The sequence below is a fragment of the Carassius gibelio genome, chromosome A1 (genome assembly GCF_023724105.1).
Source record: "Carassius gibelio isolate Cgi1373 ecotype wild population from Czech Republic chromosome A1, carGib1.2-hapl.c, whole genome shotgun sequence".
Classification (NCBI taxonomy): Eukaryota; Metazoa; Chordata; class Actinopteri; order Cypriniformes; family Cyprinidae; genus Carassius; species Carassius gibelio.
In genome coordinates this window covers 27,356,706-27,376,992 of record NC_068371.1, presented here as the reverse complement: position 1 = coordinate 27,376,992, position 20,287 = coordinate 27,356,706, and the positions used below count along the sequence as shown (strand labels likewise).

The 20,287-nt window shown below is 36.9% G+C and overlaps 2 protein-coding genes across 2 annotated transcripts; one reads left to right on the top strand and one right to left on the bottom strand.

Annotated features, from left to right (window-relative positions):
* Positions 1–296: 296 nt before the first annotated feature.
* Positions 297–16,806, bottom strand: suclg1 (succinate-CoA ligase GDP/ADP-forming subunit alph). The gene is made up of 9 exons (XM_052602692.1): positions 16,679–16,806; positions 15,149–15,249; positions 12,469–12,585; positions 11,993–12,205; positions 11,226–11,283; positions 10,190–10,273; positions 9,937–10,088; positions 3,288–3,476; positions 297–625 (listed from the first exon to the last, which is right to left on the bottom strand). Exons 1-9 carry the CDS (start codon positions 16,710–16,712, stop codon positions 599–601), a joined length of 975 nt encoding a protein of 324 aa, XP_052458652.1. The 5' UTR covers positions 16,713–16,806; the 3' UTR covers positions 297–598.
* A 441-nt stretch (positions 16,807–17,247) lies between these two features.
* LOC128017368 (CDGSH iron-sulfur domain-containing protein 2-like) lies at positions 17,248–20,205 on the top strand. Its single transcript, XM_052602735.1, has 3 exons — positions 17,248–17,461; positions 18,049–18,263; positions 18,717–20,205. Exons 1-3 carry the CDS (start codon positions 17,359–17,361, stop codon positions 18,804–18,806), a joined length of 408 nt encoding a protein of 135 aa, XP_052458695.1. The 5' UTR covers positions 17,248–17,358; the 3' UTR covers positions 18,807–20,205.
* The last annotated feature ends 82 nt before the right edge of the window (positions 20,206–20,287 follow it).

Below are 20,287 nucleotides of genomic sequence, written 5' to 3'. Positions count from 1 at the left end.
ACTAAATAAAAAATAGCATGCATTTTCTATGATCTCTCTTATTTTGTTAAATTTACTGACATTTTCATAGATTCTGCAAGGGGTTCACAAACTTTCAAGTGACACCGTATATGCTCGCGCTGAGCTAGAGTGAACTGCAAAGTGAACTCTGAAAAGGAATGTCAAAGATTTTCAATTGCAGTGCAAAGGCAGAAGAGCATTCAGCATTCAGAATCCAGTTCAAAATTCACACTTTGCAGCATAATGTCAACAAATGCATCATAATGTTAAATGTAAAAAGAAATACTACCACAAGATAGAGCATAAGAGATATATTTTGTGTTTAAGAAGGAGAGAAAACATTACGACATAAAGCAACAACATGACTGACATTGCTCCGGCAGTGGCTGGATTAGAAGGTGGATATGTTCCTGTGCCGTACACTTCTAAGACAAAGGCTGTGATTGACTTTTTATTATTATTATTTCTTCTGATGCAAATATGGAATATTTACTCCGTTGAAAACATAAAGTGTGTGCACTGTTGAGCCTGGAGGAAGGTGATGGGCTCCAGCAGGGATGAAGGTCCTAAGTTTGTTTCTCACACTCCCTCTAAAAAGTTACAACATCTTCCTCTTCTCAAACTCCTGCAGAGAACAGGGAAGAATAAACAGGGGTCAAACAAACATGTACAGCAGGGGCTGCCTTCACTGCGTCCATAGCAGGGGTCTGTTTACAGTTGGTTTGTGAAAGTCAACAAAGTTTACTGCCACAATTTGTTAACATTTACTATATTGATAAAGAGTATACTATGCTGAAAGTGCTGAAATACAATACAAATAATAATTAAGTCTAAGGTAATGGAGTGAAACAAAAAAAGCTACATTTGTCAAGCAAGGTCGATTGATATTTTAAAATCTTATCTTTTAGTCTTTTTATTAATAATTAATGTGCTGTTTTAAATGTATTTTCCCTATTGATTGTACTTTTTTGTTTGAATTATTAATGTTGTTTTAATAAGTAAATCATATTCAGAAGCTTCTTTTAAAGGCACTTTATAAATTAAAGACTACTTTGATTATTAAAACAACAAGAAGAGTGAAATGAAATGGATTTGAAAGGTAGTTCACATTAAAAATTCATAGCCTCATTTTGTTCGAAAATGGTTAATTTTACGTCTTCAATGGAACGCAAAAAGAATGTCCATGCTGGTCTTTGACTTAAATTAAAAGAGGATGAGGATCAGACACACAACAGGACAAAAAGACAACTTCTGTGTTCCAAACAGGAAACAAACTCATGCAGATTAATAACTTCTAAATGATGATAGAATTTTCATTTTGGGGTAAATTATTCCTTGAAATACAACATACGATTATCATTAAGAGTAAAAATTATTTGGTGTTGCTTATATTTTGTGTTACCCACTGTACGCCAGGGTAAGACACACCTTTTCCTTTGAACAATAATTATTTTTTTCTTTTCAATCAAGCTTGGAAAACCATTCTTTGGAAATGTGGTTTGTACAGTATTTGTCGCAGATGTTTTGATATCTTAGAAGAACATGCAGCCTTGTCTGTTGCACAAAATCTTTCAGTGTGTGTGTGTGTGTGTGTGTCTGTCGTTTTTTCAATGGTTAGTCTTCTCAAAATTCTTTGTTTCAGCTTGGTGTCACCAATAGTCTAATAGGAATCTATATATTCAATATACATGTATTTAAGTATACATATTTGATTTTTTTTAAATGTGTACGTTCCGACAGCTAGAAAGTCCTCTGCATTAAACAAAAGATGGCTCTGTGAATCTCAGGATCTGAGGCTGTATTAAGGTTAATTGCAAAGAAAAAGCTGTGGGTAAACATAAAGCTGTGAGAAATGCACTGTATGATACAAAGACAAATGTAGATTGTTCCAGTCAGAAATAGCTAGTTACATAGTTAATTTACAAAGGCTTACATCTACAGGGTGATCAATTGTGCTTTTGAAAATGCATTTTTCCTCAACTAAGGGAGACGGAATGGCGCATTTCGCAGAGAATTCCCTTATGCAAATATCATGTTTCAAAATATGAAGATGCACTGTAAAAATACTTGAAGCTCTATTGCCATCTAATGGTCAAGCAATGCCTTCTCTGCTGCAGACTGAAGTAATCTGGATTGCAGGAAACTGCAGGTAACAAGAAATTATTTGCTGTGGTTACATCATTAGTAAAAAAAGAGGGGAAAAAGAACAAAAGTGTATTTGTTTTCAGGATTAGTTTTTCCCAAGTAAAAAAAAAAAAAAAAGATGTCACTGGTTACTTTTGAGCAATTTAAATGTGTCCTTGCTGACTAAAATAATTAATATATTTAAGGAAAATTGATCTATCGGTTGTTCTATCTAAAAGTTGCAGCACAAATATAAAAAAAAATAGAGAATAGAATGGAAAAAGCTTCTAAATGTTTTTGGCTACATCATCCAAGGAATACTGGGAGATAACGGGTTAATAATCAGGTTGGGACTGGGGCAGGTACGCCATGAGTGAGTTGCTGTATATGTGTGAGTGTTAACATGGAGGAAAAGTGGGGAAGCACACAATCGACTCTGAGGCGTGTGTATGTGCCGTCATTATTAAATCGACCAATGAGATAAACACAGATGTATGAACACAATGGGCTGCAAAATTAACAACCAGCCAGAGTGTTTTTCATCATTACTTCCAATGATTACAAATTAGAATCCAGTGGTGTGGTGGAAGAGGAGAGAAAATGGTATTGATGGAGAGGAAGGAGCGTTTGCTAGCGCTGATAATGAAAGGCTAAAATGATGAATGAGTGTAATACACCCTTTCACTTTTTATACATCTTGTTAAAACTCCTGACTGTGATACATTGAGATAAAGAGGCAGAGCTGCGAACTCACCAATATAAATGGAGCTTTGTTCATTTCCTCTTTTGCAGTGTAGCTTTCTATTGAATATCTTACGGTAAAAACTGCTGTGATTGTCTAAGGGGGCTCTTTATATTAGTCACTGGTTTGGCCCACAGAAAACTGAATTTTTCAGAGCCGTTAAAGCCTTCTAAACCAATAAATGTACTATAAAAGAGTTATCAGCAAACTGACAGCACGGTGTGACTTTAAAATACATTTTAAACAAAAGAGAAGACAAATTAATTGATTTTTTATTTTTTTTTACTAAAAAGAATTTCTTTAAATGCCTGCTCTAAGCATGTTTGAGTTTGCAGAATGAAAAGCATTGAGCATTTAGTGAGGTAAAACACAAGGTGCCATCTCTGTGGTTACAACTCACACTGAGAAAAAACGGTCTCACCTTGTACATGGTGCTGCCCAGCTGAGCCGGAGACATGCTGATGACGACTCCAGCTGACTGCAGGGCGCCGATCTTCTCTTTGGCACCCCCTTTGCCTCCGGCAATGATGGCTCCTGCGTGCCCCATCCTCCTTCCAGGAGGGGCCGTCAAACCGGCAATGAATGATACCACAGGTTTAGCATTGGCACCCTAAAGAGTAAAAAACAATGACACAAGGACTTTAAAATGCATACACACTTTTTTGTCTTGAACAAAATTAATACTTACACTCAGCTAGGATGCACTGACAATGTGACAAGAGACAACTTTGACAAGTGACAATGATAGTGAAGTGACAGTAATGCCATTAATGTTACAAATTGCTTCTATTTCGATTGTTTGTGAACTCTACATTCAAAGGATCTTGTAAAAAGATGTTGCACATACATATTAAGCAGCACAACTATTTTCTATGGAGACCCTAAAGGGACACGGTGATGGCAGAAAAAAAACAACAACTAATATTTCAGTTCTTTTGCTTTTACTACTTTTTGAGTTCCCCTGAGAAATCTTTACATTTGTTCGCAAAACGTATGGATTCCTGAGATACTTTGCGTTCACTCACAAAACCTTGCGTTCCCCTGAAATACTTCTTTCAAAATCATTTTAAAAAATGTATCTTTTTGACCCCAAACTTCTGTATGGTATGTGCGGTTTATGTACGGTGTGTTTCTAAAGTTAAAATCTTTTGTTTTTGTTTGATCCGTGCATTATGTGTCTCCATAAAAATAAGCATAGTCACGGGGGTCCTAAGTAAGGCCTACAAGAATAATATTTGTATTTCCTCAAACTGCAGCTCACAGACTTGTAAATAAGAGGTAAAAATAAGTGCAGGGGCTTTTAGACGGTGCATACTGTTCAAAATTGGCATTAAAAGGTAGGCAGGCATATAATAGCTTGTGTGGGAGTAAGCAGATGGGCAGACAGTGGCTCGAGTATGTCATTTAATACAATCTCACTTTCATGGAATGCAATTTGTCATGTCCAAGCCAATTAACTGTCATTGATCGTCTCATGGACCATCATGCTCAGGTCCGTTTTTCCCCCTCATTCCCACTATATTCTGTCCTCATGAATGACATCGTAATTCCTGAGCGGGATGTGGGTAGTAATAATCGCAAATGCAGCCGCCAACAGATGCTGAGGCTGAAGCTACTGTGTGTACCTTTGAACTCTGATGAGGCTGAAACAAAAAGTCAATGGTTGACTTGTTAGCATGAGCCAGCCCCATCATTTGGGGGGCTAAAATCAACTTTCTCCACTGACAGTCACTCAAAAAAAATTTGCATTCAGATTTTTTTTCCCCGAACAAACTTTTAACATTGTACGAATATTTAAGTATAGTAGATATTTTAAGTTGCATACCTTTGGGGGTTCCTACCAGCTATTGCCATCAAAATCAATGCTAATAGATAGATTTCTCTGGTATTATAGACCTCCTCAGGCGTAAATGGAGCCAGCACTAATTCAGATGTGCTCATTAGCATCTCACATGAGAGTAGGTTTGTAAACTTCACTGAAAATTTTTGATTTCACTAAAAACTTTAAATGGGAATGCCAGCTGGTGGAGGAGATGAAATGAATGTGACTGCCAGTCAAAGACAGTCTGACTTAATACTTGACAAGCTTCAACTACCCGCTAACATTATAATGCTCTACAGGAGCCGTCTTTGGTTCAAAGCTCAAAGTGTTCATGCTAGCACAGGCGACTGCAGACTAAGGCCTAATCTGAGAAGATTACGATAATGAACGGAGGTAATTATATTTTGCTCATGCACAAATCCTTGAGACAGTGTTGGAGTGGAACGCCATCCATTAATTTACTGCTCCCTTTTTTTGGCTGAATGACACTCTCCAGTCAACCCTATTTTAGCTCATTTAGCAATTACATGAGTCAAAAAAGGTAACAGTTAACCCAAAAATGCAAATGCTGATGTGAAATTATGTGTGAAAATTCTGAGTAAATTCTAGAGTAAAACATAACAGCACAAAATTGTCGTTTTTGAGTAAAATATTCCTTTTAAAGTGTATAAATGTAATTTATTTTGGCAGTACAAACACCAGAAAAATAGCTGACAGGTTTGCAACAGACGTTTGCGGAGAACACAATCTATTGGGTTTCCATGTTAACAGTTGGAAAGCTTCCTCTTGATCATTCAGCAGCTACCAATAGTGCCGTAGTGACCGTGGACTGCAAGTGGATATTAATGGGCAACTTTCCCTAGGTGACAAATGTGACCAATAAGCAAAAACAAGCGTGAAGCTGACAAGCACTTGAGAGGAATATTCATATCAATATGCTAATTTGGCTGAAAAGCAATTTTGCAGTTTGCCTTGGCAATTCTGACAAGATCTTACTGGTGTATGCATGTTGAAAGTTGATAACTTGCTCGCACCATTATTTGCACAATGCCACTACAGCTAGCACCAGATATGGATCCAACAGGCTGTATAAATGTGCTGTGAAGTTATGGGATTGGACCATGAGCCCTTTGTCACTACTATTATTCCAAAAAGAAAAACAGACATTTCTTCCTAGGCCAGTCTAAAATGGTTCATACAGCAACATAAAACATGACTTTTTCTAGAGCTAATAGTTTACAAGCTCCTGTATGGATCGCCACTTCCATTACCGCCTGGAACCTGATGTATCATCCCTGCCCGTATTTCTTAATGAGACCGGCATGCATTTAACAGTCTGATCAATACAGGTCTTGTTAACAGCGGCAAAGAAGGAAAATGCCATAACCGCCAAATATTTCTCCCAAGGCTCAATCTACAAAATGTCCCATGACCATGTATTGATCTCCATTATTCATAGCCAAGGCCATCTTTGGTGCATTCACTTAAAAAACTACCTTGTTGAGGAAATGAGAAAAGTTCACCTGAAAGAAGTTATTTCACACAACTTGCAACTAGTCTTTAAGGAATAGTTTCCACCAAATCAATTCTCCAATTTAACTAAGAGGCAGGAAAAGAAGTAAGTTTTACAGTCCTAATGTGTGCTCAAAATGTTACACACTCCCTTATCTCCACACAACAGTGCTTAACGGCTTCTGCAACTGTGAAACATAGAAAATTGCAGGTTTTGCTATTTTGGTTCAGTTCAAATGTGGCCACAATAAAAATGAGCTCCTTAGTATGGTCTGATTCACAGAATGGAGAAGAGTTTATTTGTACCTCCAAGCACTCACTTCAAAATGAGGCACTTGTTCATGTTCTTAACAAATTCGGAGCGATTTGCTTGATTTTCTGTGGTTACTATGCCTCACCGCTATCACGCTCTCAGACTGAATCAGTCCTCTTGAGAAAACGGACATTCATGCATCACTTTGCCACAATCAGAACTGCTGAAACTGTTCCATTAGTACTCATTGTGCCAATGCTTTATTTTTTTATTTTTTTTATAAATCACAGACAGAAAATTATCCCAATACAAGACACTAGTTAGTGCATCAGCTCTCCATGACTCTCAGACTGGAGGAATAAATATGCCATGCTTAATGATGACACAAACCAAAGTGCTTTTAGAATGTGGAGGAGGTCTTTGAGATGTTTGGACCAGCCAGGCTGCATTTCAGCTCTATAGACTTTCAATTCACAGCCAAAACAGATCAAACAGCAGCTAGAGGCTGTTTTCTCATTCACAGAAACAATGTGAGCTCCAGGGGTGAGTAGCTCCTGCTAGCAAGGAAAGGGGATCCTGTTTGTTGGACAAAAATGCTGATATCCAGATGAAGAAAAATAAATGTCCATTTACCAAGGGCTAAGAAGAAAAACTAAGGGATTCATGAATGAATAACAGTGATTCTTTGAGTGGGGGTGTCTGTAGAAGATCCTAAAGACACCAATGGGTTCAAACCTGTATAAAAAATGCATATGACTTGTGTAAGTCTATGCATATTGAAAGCCTTTAGAAAAATAAATGCGTGTAACCAAGAGACAGAGATATCAAATCTCATTTACATGTGTTTAAATATGGCACATTTGATGTCATTAATGCCAAACTTCATCAGTTCTCATTTTCATAAAAGATCATAACATACTAAATTTGAACATACTTATTTGAAAAAACATATTTTAACTGCAGTACCGTAGAGATGTTTTTCAGTGAATAATGAGTTACATTTTCCTGGTTCTCACACAAAATTGTTCTGAGACTTTAAAAGACTTTTATGATACATTTATTGTGTTTATCATTTTGGAGCATGACAGAACATACAAGTCAAGTCAGCTTTATTTTTGTCAATTTTTCCACATGTACAGCACATACAGAGAGAATTGAAACTGTGTTACTCTAACAGTCATGTGTCAGCAGAGCGAAAAGAAGGGGGCTCAGCACACATCCTTGGGGGACCCTAGTGTTCAGTGTGATGGTGCTGGAAGTTTTACTGCCGACCCGTACTACATGAGGTCTTCCAGTCAGAAAGTCCAACAGCCAGCTGCACAGCCAAAGTGCTGAGCCCCAACTGGACCAGTTTGTGAATGAGCTATTGAGGGATGATTGTGTTGAATGCTGAACTGAAGTCTATGAACAGCATTCTGACGTATGAGTCTTTTTACTCTAGATTTGTGAGTGCTGAGTGGACGGCAGTTGTGATCGCATCATCGGTCAAGCAGTTGGACCGATATGCAAACTGAAAGGGGTCCAGGGAGGTGGGGAGGGAAGACTTCATATGGTGCATGACTCACTTCATGAGAATATGAGTAAATGCAACTGGGCGGTAGTAATTGAAGCAGGATGGAGACTACTTCTTCGGGACTGGAATGTTGGTGGTAGCTTTGAAGCATGTGGGGACATCAACCTGACTTATTGAGATGCTGAAAATGTCTGAAGACATCAGTGAGTTCTTTCAGTACATAGCCAGGAATGTTGTCAGGACACGGACCTTTTGTGCATTGATCCTGCTGAGGGATCTCCTCACACGGTCTCCTCACGCTGGGACACCATCATCACCTGGTCGCTGGGAGGAGCTGGAGTCTTCTGTGCAGTTTGGTCAAAACAGACTTGAAGAGCCTGGCTTGTGTGGGTTAGCCGTTAGCCTAGCCCGGATACCGCCACGGTTAACCCTCTCCTGCTTACTCTCACACTGCTTGTGTCGCCTCTGCTGTGGGCAAGTTGCAGTACTGGGGGTCGGTGATGGTGTAAGCCTCCGGAGCAGACCGAGATCCCACAGTTCTTCTTCGTGCACAGAGTTTATCTCTAAAAATTTGGTTCTGCCGACATCGAGCAGACACTCACGACTGTATGCATGCTTAAAGACAGGTAGACGTGATGATGACGTACAAAAACACTGTGACTCACAGAACAAAAAAACACTGCTCTGACAGGAGAGAGAAGCTGCTGCGTGTGGACGCACCACCATCAACATGGTGACATTTTTTCAACATTTATTGAAAATATATGGAACTGCACAGAAAATAGCATTGTGACCATCATGGCTAACATCACCCTTTATGAATGACTGAAGAAAGAAAATAATGTGTGTTTGTATGGAACAACATTTTTGGGTGAACTACTGCTTTAAATGTTCTTGTATACTATGGTTGCACTGTGCAGCGATACTTCAAAAGTATCGCGATTCTCGGATATTAAACACTCCATGATTCCTAAATTTATTAGTATCGATACTTCAAAGAATGACTACATTGCAGATTTGTAGGAGACATATTTCATGTTGGTGTGTGCAACACACGCTTTCAGTGCCTCCCTATTGACGTCTGTGTTTTTTCTCCTCAAGCATGCAGCAAAGAAGCTGCAGGTTGCATGTGACAAACACTGCAGCAAGATGGCTGCATGTGCAAGCACAAATATTGAAGTAATTTCAAATTTCAGAATCAAGAGAAAAAAAAAAAAAGAAAAAAAAAAGGGGCATCCTTCTCGCTGGCCGAGGCACTTGTAGGGGATCGACGGCCTGGCATCCTGGCCCGGCAGCCGTATAAATGGGTACGGTTCCCGTCCGGACCGGGGGTCCAGTGGCTCACGTCTCTGATTGCCGCGGGAGTCCCTCAACACACCCTTCCTGGACCCATGAGGACACCAGTGTGCATGCACGGGAAAGAGACGGTCTCCCGAGGGGAGGCCTGTTGGGCTTTTCAACAGTGGCGGTGATGAGGCTCCATTTCCATCAGTTGTGCCCCTTAACACGCCGCCAGCCCTCATCCAGCACCCCTCCTCTCGGGAGCCTGGTGAAGGGCAGCGATTTAGGACGGGTTGCCGATGATAATTAGGAGGAGGCAGCTGACTCGTCACAAGTTCACACATGTTCATTTATTAGTGTGTTATATGATTAGAGTGTTGTCACGGTTTTAAAATAAAGCACAGCAATGATATTTGAGAATGTAATGTTCCCTTTTCCGAAAAAGTATCGAAATCGCAATTTTTGACTTGGTATCGGTATCCAAATAATAATTTTGGTAACACAACAAACTCTACTGTATACAGCTAAAAAAAGAAAATTATAATAATTTTGCTGTTTTAAAAAATGTGGAGGAAGCACATTGACAAATCAGTTTGCGTTGTCTTAGGTGGGTGAGGTAGTTAAAAGGTTAAGTTTTACATTTAAAAGCAGTTTTCTTTTTAGATGTAAACATATGAGAAGCAGCTTACAGAGTTGTGCTGTTTCAGGTACTCTGCCGCATTCTCTTCTGCATCTCCTCCAATCTCTCCAATCAAAATGATGCCCTCAGTTTTTGGGTCCTGCAGGAACACCTCCAGGCAGTCGATGAAGTTAGTGCCATTAAAAGGGTCTCCACCAATACCTGAAAGAAAATAAACATTGTTCAAATATCTTTCTGTACCTAACACTCTATAGACTTATAATAATTAGATTACTGATTTAATGTATGTATGTTTCACATACCAACACACAGTGACTGGCCCAGACCCACTTGTGTCGTCTGATGTACGGCTTCATACGTAAGAGTGCCTGATCTAGATACAATGCCTGAAATTTAAAAAAGATGGCCAACAAGTTAAATGTATACACTTGAGTACTTAATTTTTGATTAATTAACAAATTTATAATGTAATTAAAAATCTCATTTTAATCAGACATTCATAAATTTAATACATCAACACAAGTACAAGTCTCTACCTTTCTTCCATTGATTATATGTTCTGCAGATCATAATTTCCTGTCTTGACCATTTTAGAGAAGGCAAAAATCCAAATTCCTAGCACTTTTCAACATAATACACTTTTCCTGCCATTTCTGTTCCTTTAACTCCAGTGCAATTAGGGGGCAACCAGGCAGTATTTATGCATTAAAAATTTTAATTAATATAGATTATTTGTTATTATTATTTTATTTTTTTTACTTTGATAATGTCAAATTATACTCAATGAGAAAAGTATTGGAAGGGGCCAACCAAGCCTGAAACCTTTCCAGACAGACATCTCATGAAATCACAACTTTAATTACAGAATCAAGCACAGAGTTCAAGTCTGAGTACTATTCTTCAGACCTCTTCAAAAACCTGTGCCATCTGTCTAGTGAAGTGACTTGAAAAGGAACAGCCCTGCAGTTTAAAATTCCCTGACAGATGACTGATGAGAAGCGATCTGAACCCCTCTCTTTTTAGCAGTCTGAACACTGTGCTACGGTCTACATCTGAGTTCATGTTCAAGCAGAGACATCTCATCATCCCTGACATGGTGAGAAAAACTCTAACAAATCCAATGTATTAAAAAGTGTCCATCTCAAACCGAGACCCTCTAGCTCTGGCTTTGATGCTTCTTTTATGAACGAGAAGACATGAGGTACGCTAGGATTTCAAGGATCTCTTAAAGTTATATTAAATCAGCATGTTATGCTTTGCACTGTAAAAATCTTCTGGAAGGATGACTGAGTTTGCTTTGTCATAACAATGAAAGGTGTCGTTCTGTGGAGCTCTTACCAATTCTTCCTTTCTTGTGGATGTGCCCAGGCATGATCCCAATTTTACACTCGCCAGGCTGCAAATAATAATAATAATAATAATAAATTAATAATAATAATAATAATAATAATAGAAATAAAAATAAACAATAAAAAATATAATAAAAAAAATAAAAAATTTCAGTTCAGTTTAAATCATACATTTTACTACAGTCAATTAAAGTTACAAGCAGAAAGGGTTTAGAGTCGACATGAATTCATAACTGATCAAATTTAATTTGTTGGTGCACAAAAAAAAAAAAAAAAGAAATGTTTATCCAAATGCACTACACTTCAATTTTTTTTATATATATGTATTTTATTACTGTGATGGCAAAACTGGTTTTTGTCTTCAGCGTCTCATGATCCTTCAGAAATCATTCTAATGTTCTGATTTGGTGTTTAATAATCATACAGTATTAATATCAATCCTGAAAACAAGAAGGAAGTTCAGCAGAACAGCATTCATTTGAAAGAACAGTATTTATTTGAAACAGAAACCTTTTCCAACGTCAAACTGTGTCTTTATTGAAAAAAAAAAACCTTACTGACTATAAACTTTTTATTGGTATAGTATAAGTGATTTAATTTTGAGAGAGAGACAGTTGACAAAGAGTGGCTATTTTGTGTTAGAATTAAAACCACATTTTTGCTAACTTCATCAATATCCTACTCTTCAAAACATCCCCTAGTTGGGTTTCCACAAACAAAGCTGTGTCGGTACAAACGCACAAGTGCAGCACTTACGTTGATGACACCGGGACAGTTGGGGCCGACGAGGCGGGTCTTGCTCTGGCGGAGCAGCTTGTGTTTGACCCGCACCATGTCCTGCTGAGGGATTCCCTCTGTGATACAGACGGCCAGTGGTATCTCTGCATCAATGGCTTCGATGATGGCGGCTGCTGCGAAAGGAGGCGGCACGTAGATCACGGTGGCATCAGCCCCTGTGCCATCCTTCGCCTAAAAAACAATTCAAGAATCATGCATAGGAACCAAAATACAAATTGGGTCAAAATCCAATTTGGGGTATTTCAGTTGGGCTTTATGCGAAAGTGTTTAAACTGATAAAGACAACAAAGCGAGCCTCTGGCCTTTAACACTTCTGGTACTGTTGGTGTCACTTGCTCTAAATAACTCCCCTAATAGTCTCAGAGAATCAGAGCAGCTGTCCTAAGAGTAACTGTGGCTCGCAGGATCCTGTCAGCAGTCACACACGCCATTACCTCCTTCACAGAGTTGAAGACAGGCAGACCCAGGTGTGTTTTGCCCCCCTTGCCTGGAGACACTCCTCCTACTAACTGAGAGCCATAGTCCAGAGACTGCTGACTGTGAAACGTGCCCTGGAGACAGAAAGAGGAAACAGAGATCTTTCAATCAAGGACAAAGAAGAATTTGACAATGTTCAGCAATGACAGCTTCTATTTACATTAAAGGGGACATATAATAAAGAACCAAATCTTACTTTTGAGTGAAAGAACTTGGTGTACTATGAAAACCTACTGTAATTGAAACGGAAAACTTCCTAGCCAGTTCAATCATTCCTGTACACCAAAGGAATGTGTGAAAGTTCACCAAACCTTGAACCACTGCTGGTTATGTGAAGCATCTGCTATTCTAAAATTCTTAGTGTTAGAAGGAATGGTTGAAGTTTACTTTTAGCAAGGTCCCAGTTTATTATTTTTTTCAAATTGAGCTTAACCATTAATGCAGAACCTTTTTATTGTTTTGTGAACCTGCCACAACTGATGTAACGCTGAAAGAAGTTGTTAATAAAGTAGGGCTGGATGATTTGGCCAAAATTTGTATCACAACACTATATTTTTAGCATACTCCAGTCACATTATCCTTCAGAAATCATTCTTATATTCTGATTTGCTGCTCAAAAATAATTATTACGTTGAAAACAGCGGTGTAGAATTTTTTTTTCAGGTTTCTTTGATGAATAGAAAGTTCAGAAGAACTTAGAAATGTCTTATCATCACTTTTGTTCAATCCAATTTTGAGCATCCTTGATAAATATTTTATTTTTTGAATTTCTTTCCAAAAAAAAAAAAAAAAAGAAAAGAAAGAAATCAAAGCTTTTGAATGGAATAGCATATAATGTTACAAAAGCTTTTTATTTCAGATAAATGCTAATCTTTGGATCTTTAGAATTATCAAAGAATCCTGAGAAAAAAAAAAAAAATAATCAGCAAATTAACATATTAGAATGATTCAGTAATGATGCTGAAAATTCAGTTTTGATCTCAGGAATAAACTACATTTTTTTAAAAAAGTAGTTATTTTAAATAGTAAAAATATTTCAAAACTGTTTTTACTGTATGTTTTTACTGTACGTTGGATCAAATAAATGCAGGTTTGGGGAGCAGAACAATTCTTTAAAAAAATAAATTAAAAAAAATTAAAAAACCTACTGTTCAAAAACTTTTGACTGGTAGTGTAAGCTGATCATTCTTATAGATTGAAAAAAAAAGTATAAAGAGTATGAAAATTGCTCTGAGTTGCTGCAGAGAGAGAAAAAAAAAAGTTGCTGGAAACGGACTTGAATGCAATTTCATTATGTGATGCACTTTAAAATCAATGAAAATGAAAATTACAATTTTTCTATGATTAGGGATATGAACAGTCAGTGGAATTTGTACATTATGAACTTTAACCTTCATTTCCCACTTCATCCATGTTAATTATTACAAATTATTTTGAAACATCGCAAAGTCCAAAGGCAAGGGTCACCAGCACCAGACAATATCTACACTGTAATGTAACACATATAATTAGAACGAATTAGAAATCTGGCACGTTTCCGATCTATTTCCCCTCAGCCTGTCCTCTTGCCAACTTTTCTACCATCATTTGTTCTCATGCTTTCATTAACACTGAAGTGCTGTGCTAACTTTGCCATTTTTCCTGCATGCTGCCTTTTATAACTGCGTGGCGATTAATTTGAGGTATGGTTTGCTTATGTAGCCAAACAGCAAAGTTAATATGCCGCAATGACACTGTAGTCATTCCTCATCCCTTTCTAATTATAATGAGTGTTCATTAAAACTTAATCTAATAACCCTTTATTACAGTAAAGGGGCGTTTGAAAGAGGGTGAAGGAGAGCACGAAAAATGCAATGAGAGACAGGACATAAATCACAGGGGTAAGAAAAGCAAGGGTACTGGATACTGGAGCATAAAGGGCCTAGGGGCAGACATCAAGAACGATCTAGAAACAATCCTCATCTAGAAAAGATTGTAAAACATATAAAACTCAACTCATCTATAACAGTATGTTTTAAAGTAGTCATATCAAATTGTATAAGTCATGTCATATAAATGGTCTTATTTCCTAATTTTATTTATTTATATAAATAAATATATATATATATATATATATATATATATATATATATATATATATATATATATATATATATATATATAACATCATTACATCATATTTATCCGCATTTCTTGAGAAATGCAATATTGCTAATCCAGCACTACCATTCACACAGCAGTTTTTTCATGTTTACCTGTCATGTGTCATTTAACCATGTTGTGTGTAAGAAACAGACACTGACACACTCAAAACACACCATTGGAGAAGCCACAATTTCGGACAATGACTTTTGCCTTTCAAAACTGTTGACCGAAACAGAAAATGTATTTCCGGCTGATTATATTATTATATTTTTGGCTGCCAAAATTTCAGCGCATCACTACTTGTAACCAATAATGGTCTGTTATGGTGAGCAGCTGATCAAGTTTAAATACAGTGAGATTAACTGTTGTTGCATGCCACCACCAGCGAGACTGCATCCAATTAGTAACCAAATGAAAAAGAGGTAAATCCAGACCTTTTGATATGGGCTGAAATGCAGGGCACTGTGGTGAACGCAGACTGTGGCTACACACCTGTTTTCCTGTGAAGCCCTGACAGATGACTTTGGTGTTCTTGTTGATGTAAAGGTTCTTCCTGTTGCCAGTGTAACAGTGTCTCACTCCAGCCTGCTGCACTGCCAATACAAACACAACAGCAGTGGAATAAGAACCAAGAATCAGAAAATATGTCTAAAAGTTTATTGACGATTTAAGATGATTTTATTATTATTATTATTATTCTTAATGAAGGCTGCATGACCAAATGTTGCGGTTAAATCTATAACGTTCTATAAATCTTGGATTTTATATCCCTCTTCATTATATTTGTGTCCAGCTGCTTGCAGTTTATTTATGAATCTGTCTTGCTAAATCCAAATGTTTGACCTGTAGGGTAACAACAAAATTAAGTCTGCAGGACTCCATGCTTTTGAAGTCAGCTTGGCAGCTACATTAGTAAACTTGGTGTAGGCCTAAGAAGTTTTTTTCACATTACTCTACATGTTCCCAACAGGGTCTGATGTCCAGAGGTTATGACCTCAAATAGTTTGGATATAAGACAGGGGTCAACCACACAACATCGGCTGAAAAGCACCAAGCTGCACTATAAAGTCCAATATGTTTATAAGTGATCAGTGAAGACTTAGCTCCTGAATGATGCAATAGAAGAGAAAGCAGAAAATATGACTTCAAAGAAACAGCCTATTGACCACATTTAGATTAGATGGTCCATGCACATTTCTCTAGGTTAAAGTTCACTTTAAACAACTAAGACAATCAGTTGCTTATCTACTGTACTCAATAGCAAAGCTATTTTGTGTGAATACCTAAAGATGTAAAATAAATGCAATGTAATAAATGTAATTTCATTAAGTGTATGGCTGGTTCTAAAAAGGTATAGTATGCAGTGTATCTGAGAGAGAGAAGTTAGTCAACTTCTGTGAGTGAAAATTCCCTTATTGACAGACACTTCAATTGTGCAAGACTGGAAGAGTTAACAGAGAACCAAATGTTTAAAATATTGCAATACTCACAGAGATTACAGTAATAGCAATAAAAAAAACATTAACATTATAGCAACCACAAAGCTTGTCACACTAGTCGTCATGCATTAATACCTCTCAACATGCCAATTATAAAGAACACTGTCGGGATAAGAGTAAATATCGATCATAACTGTAGCAAAGACATAGACTCTCTAATTTCCAACAAATGAATAAGCACTTAAGTTACATCAAAAGATACTGCTGTCAGTCTGCAACTTTTCAAGTTCATGGAACACTGACCTTTTAAATTATTTATTATAAGTGAACATGGCGATGAGTTTGAAATTAAGCATATTTACCAGTAAAGGTCACGTTTCAGAAGTTCACTGTTAAATATGTTACACTTGTACTGAGAACACCACCACAGCTGCATTAGCATTAGCATTAGCTAACTGTGTGTGTTTAATGAAAATAATAAGCGATAAATGACTCTCTCGAGTACATAAGCTGATGGAGTAATGTTAAAACAAAGACAGCGATGTGTTTCAAATGTAACCACAGTCGCGTCAGTTTTACTTACAGAGCAACCGGGCAAACAACCTGCAATGAGACATCTTCGGTCATTCACCAATGACACCGGAGCATAGACAGCACCACCGGAGACACATGGACCCAAACGTCAGCGCACATAGTAGTACTGCTAGATGCCTGAAGATAAACAAACGCCTTCATGGAGCGTAAATTATATCTAAAACACATCATAGCATTAATGTGACTTTTGAAATAAATTTGTTTTAAAATAATCTATTAAAAAAACCGCAAGGAAGCTGGAGAATGTTGTTCTTGCATGACTGGCTTTACTAATATAATATAATATAATATAATATAATATAATATAATATAATATAATATAATATAATATAATATAATATAATATAATATAATATAACTAACATTATTTCTTATGAAATATTATTTTGTTATTATCCAGACTCTTTTTCCGTTCAAGGGTCATTAAAACTAAAAGTAAGTAGAGCGGTGAAAGCAACCAATCGGGCGCAACCAACTCTGCAGATGCTGATTGGTTGACGCTTTCACTGCGCGTCGAGCACTTACGCTTATTCACGGTCACAGCTACGTATATTCTTCCAGCCTTGAGGAGCCCCACTTCATCGACCGACCGATTACGCAAGTGACGTAGAATGTCCCAGGAAATATCCTGCTGTGTCTCTCAATTAGAAGCGCTGAAAGTCATTCAAGATGGTGTTAGAAACTATCTCCAAGATGATCAAAACGCAACTTCCAACCTACCTCAAGAAACTACCCATTCCAGATACAATCGGCGGCTTTGCGAGTCTCACAGGTATGTGTTTCAGCATACAGTATGCCACAAGCGTAGGTGGAAAGTATGCCTGCATACAAAGAGCGATGTAATTGTCTCGGTTTTCCGTCTGTTAAACGCTAATTAACTGGTTGGAGGGGGGAAATGAAAGTTTTAATGATATTCCATCTAACATGAAAATTCTTGAGAAGACACTAAAGATGCATTGCACAAGTGGTTCTACTTTGAAATACAAAATATCCACACCAGTGAGTTTATGTCTAAGAAGATGTGAAGAACAAAATACGCAGAGCATCTGACAGCATGCTTTTCTTTATGATAGTATTAGAAAAGATGGCACAATAAACGCAGAACTATTTGCATCTGTAAATGTGTTAAAGTAGTCTGTACAGACACCTAAATTAACCCACCATCAGTAGTTCATGACAGGTTAATTATCACTAAGGCACATGTCTGTAAGTACTTTAAGTGTGTTGATCATTGGATATTACTTTATCTGACACTTATCACAGTGAGTAGATGATCCCTCACTGAGTGGATTGTGAAGATTCATTGTGATAATTCAGTGTCCAATCTAAACTCTATGATGACTGTTGGTCGTGTCTCAGTTTCAGAGTGGTTGCGGCTCCTACCCTTATTGGGGATATTAGCTCTGTTGGGTTATCTGACCATCCGGCCCTTCCTACCTAAAAAGCAAAAGCAAAGAGACAGTCTAATAAATCTGAAGATCCAAAAAGAAAACCCTAAAGTGGTGAATGAGATCGACATAGAGGACCTGAGGACTCCAAATGTTTGCTACTGCCGATGCTGGCGATCTAAAACGGTAGGAGGAAAAATACAGAGAATATGTTTTTGTAGATTTAAAATGATTTTAAATGGGTCATATCATGAGAAACTGTAAAGCAGATCAATGTACTATGAACATATACTATAACAGAACCAAAGTCAAGTCAAATTATGTATAACGCTTTTCACAATACAGTGTTTTGAGCAGCTTTACAGAAAATCATGATGAATTGGGACTTATTGGCACCAAAAAAATAAGAACATTATATTTCAATCAAAGAGGGAAAAAAGTATTATAAGAAAATATATGTCCCCATAAAGTTTATTTTTTTCTAGTGAAACCAATAACATACATGTTAGAAACAAGGGGGGAATTATTATTTTTTTTTTTCTACTTCCTATATCTAAGTGTCATTTTTGTCAAAAGCCTCAGGGTGCCTAAGAACTACTCTCTCTATCAGCGCTAAATTTGTTCTTTCTTATCTTGCAGTTTCCCGTTTGCGATAAATCGCACATAAAGCATAACGAACTGACAGGAGACAACGTTGGTCCACTTATTCTCAAGAAGAAAACTCTGTAGCCCTCCTGCTTTGGCCCATATTAAAAACATATTTTCTCCACTGAAAAACCTGCTGTAATTTAGTTTGTTGTACTTACCCAAAACTATTTCCAACTTTTGATTGTGGTATCGAGACACCTAGAGCTCTCAATTTTGACTGTAATCCTCAAGAAATCGTGGTTGATCTGATAGATAAATTGGTAAATACTTTACAGTAAGTTTCCATTAGTTCATGTAATGTATTAACTAACATGAACTCACAATGAACAATACATTTATTGCATTGACAAAGATTAATAAACAATGTTACTAGATGAACATACAGTTGTTCACTGTTCGTTAATCTTTATTAACTAATGTAAACAAGCACAACATTGATTTTAACATTGCATTAGTAAATGTTGGAATTAACATCTACTAAGATTCATAAAATGGCGTAGAAGTATTCTTCATTCTTAGTTCATGCTAACTAAAGTAGATAAATCAAGTTAACTAATGAACCTTATTGTAAAGTGTCACCGATTTATTATATTGATTACTTTTTGTTAAAATGCTCTGGTGTGTTTACTTTTTTTATACTTGGCAAATATAGTAGATTTTTGTGTGCAATATACCTTGGCCATAAGGGAGAATGGCGATTATCGTCACCGATCAGTCTTTGTAGCCATGAAGACTGTCTTTTCTATTCTTAATCTGTATCTAGATTCAGTTTGAACGTTACGTTGCCTTTTACTTTTCCTGTTTTATTGTCATGTGATAAAACGTTTTTATGAGACCACACGAAAAATCAAATTCTTTCAACTTTTCAATGTGAAGTACATTTATTGGGATTAGTTTTTGTTGTTTTTACTTATTTGCTTATTATGCAGAATTATTCCTAAGCCGACAAGAGTTGTATAATGCCTGCTAAATTATTTTAAAGTTTCCAAGTGCTGGATACTAAACTTGACTAGTGTTTGCGTACGTAGCCATTTCACATTGCATTTGATTATAACAAAAGCTTTGGTCAGAGCTTTTGTTATACATTATTCATATATTACAATATTTATCATAATGTAACAAAGAAATGTGGCCTCTTTTTTTACTTCCAGCTGAACCAACATGCTGCGACAATTACAATTCATAATACCGGTGCATTCATTGCTATTCAAAATAGTTTGACAATCCCTTGTTTCGTTTTTTTTTTTTTTTTTTTGCCACGTTTCATATTTGATGGCTTCTGTTCATAAGTGTTTTCATAAAAGTTACATGTATGTATGGTAACTGGTATGTGCCAAATGACTTTTATAAAATAAAAGGTAACCAACTTATTTTACATCCCTGATTTTTTCAACTCTAAATGCTGTTTTTGTTTTGCGTATTATCTGCTGTTTTAATAAATAAGTGTGAGTGGCGGATATGTGATGCCATGCTAACAGTCTGCTTGTTTGTTCCAAGTTTCTGTTTCTTTTGTGTACTTTTTCTTAACCACACAATGGTGTAACTCTACCACACGATGCTTG

What these genes read in the sequence shown, in the direction of transcription:
- suclg1 (XM_052602692.1), bottom strand. Translation starts at nt 16,712, where the DNA reads ATGTCTCATTGCAGGTTGTTTGCCCGGTTGCTCT. An exon ending in TCTTCAACTCTGTGAAGGAG is followed by an intron (nt 12,206 to 12,468) that starts GTAATGGCGTGT and finishes ATTGTTTTTTAG; the next exon opens with GCGAAGGATGGCACAGGGGC. An exon ending in ACCTGAAACAGCACAACTCT is followed by an intron (nt 3,477 to 9,936) that starts GTAAGCTGCTTC and finishes TTTACTCTTTAG; the next exon opens with GGTGCCAATGCTAAACCTGT.
- LOC128017368 (XM_052602735.1), top strand. Translation starts at nt 17,359, where the DNA reads ATGGTGTTAGAAACTATCTCCAAGATGATCAAAACGCAACTTCCAACC. An exon ending in CGGCTTTGCGAGTCTCACAG is followed by an intron (nt 17,462 to 18,048) that starts GTATGTGTTTCA and finishes GTCGTGTCTCAG; the next exon opens with TTTCAGAGTGGTTGCGGCTC. An exon ending in GATGCTGGCGATCTAAAACG is followed by an intron (nt 18,264 to 18,716) that starts GTAGGAGGAAAA and finishes CTTATCTTGCAG; the next exon opens with TTTCCCGTTTGCGATAAATC.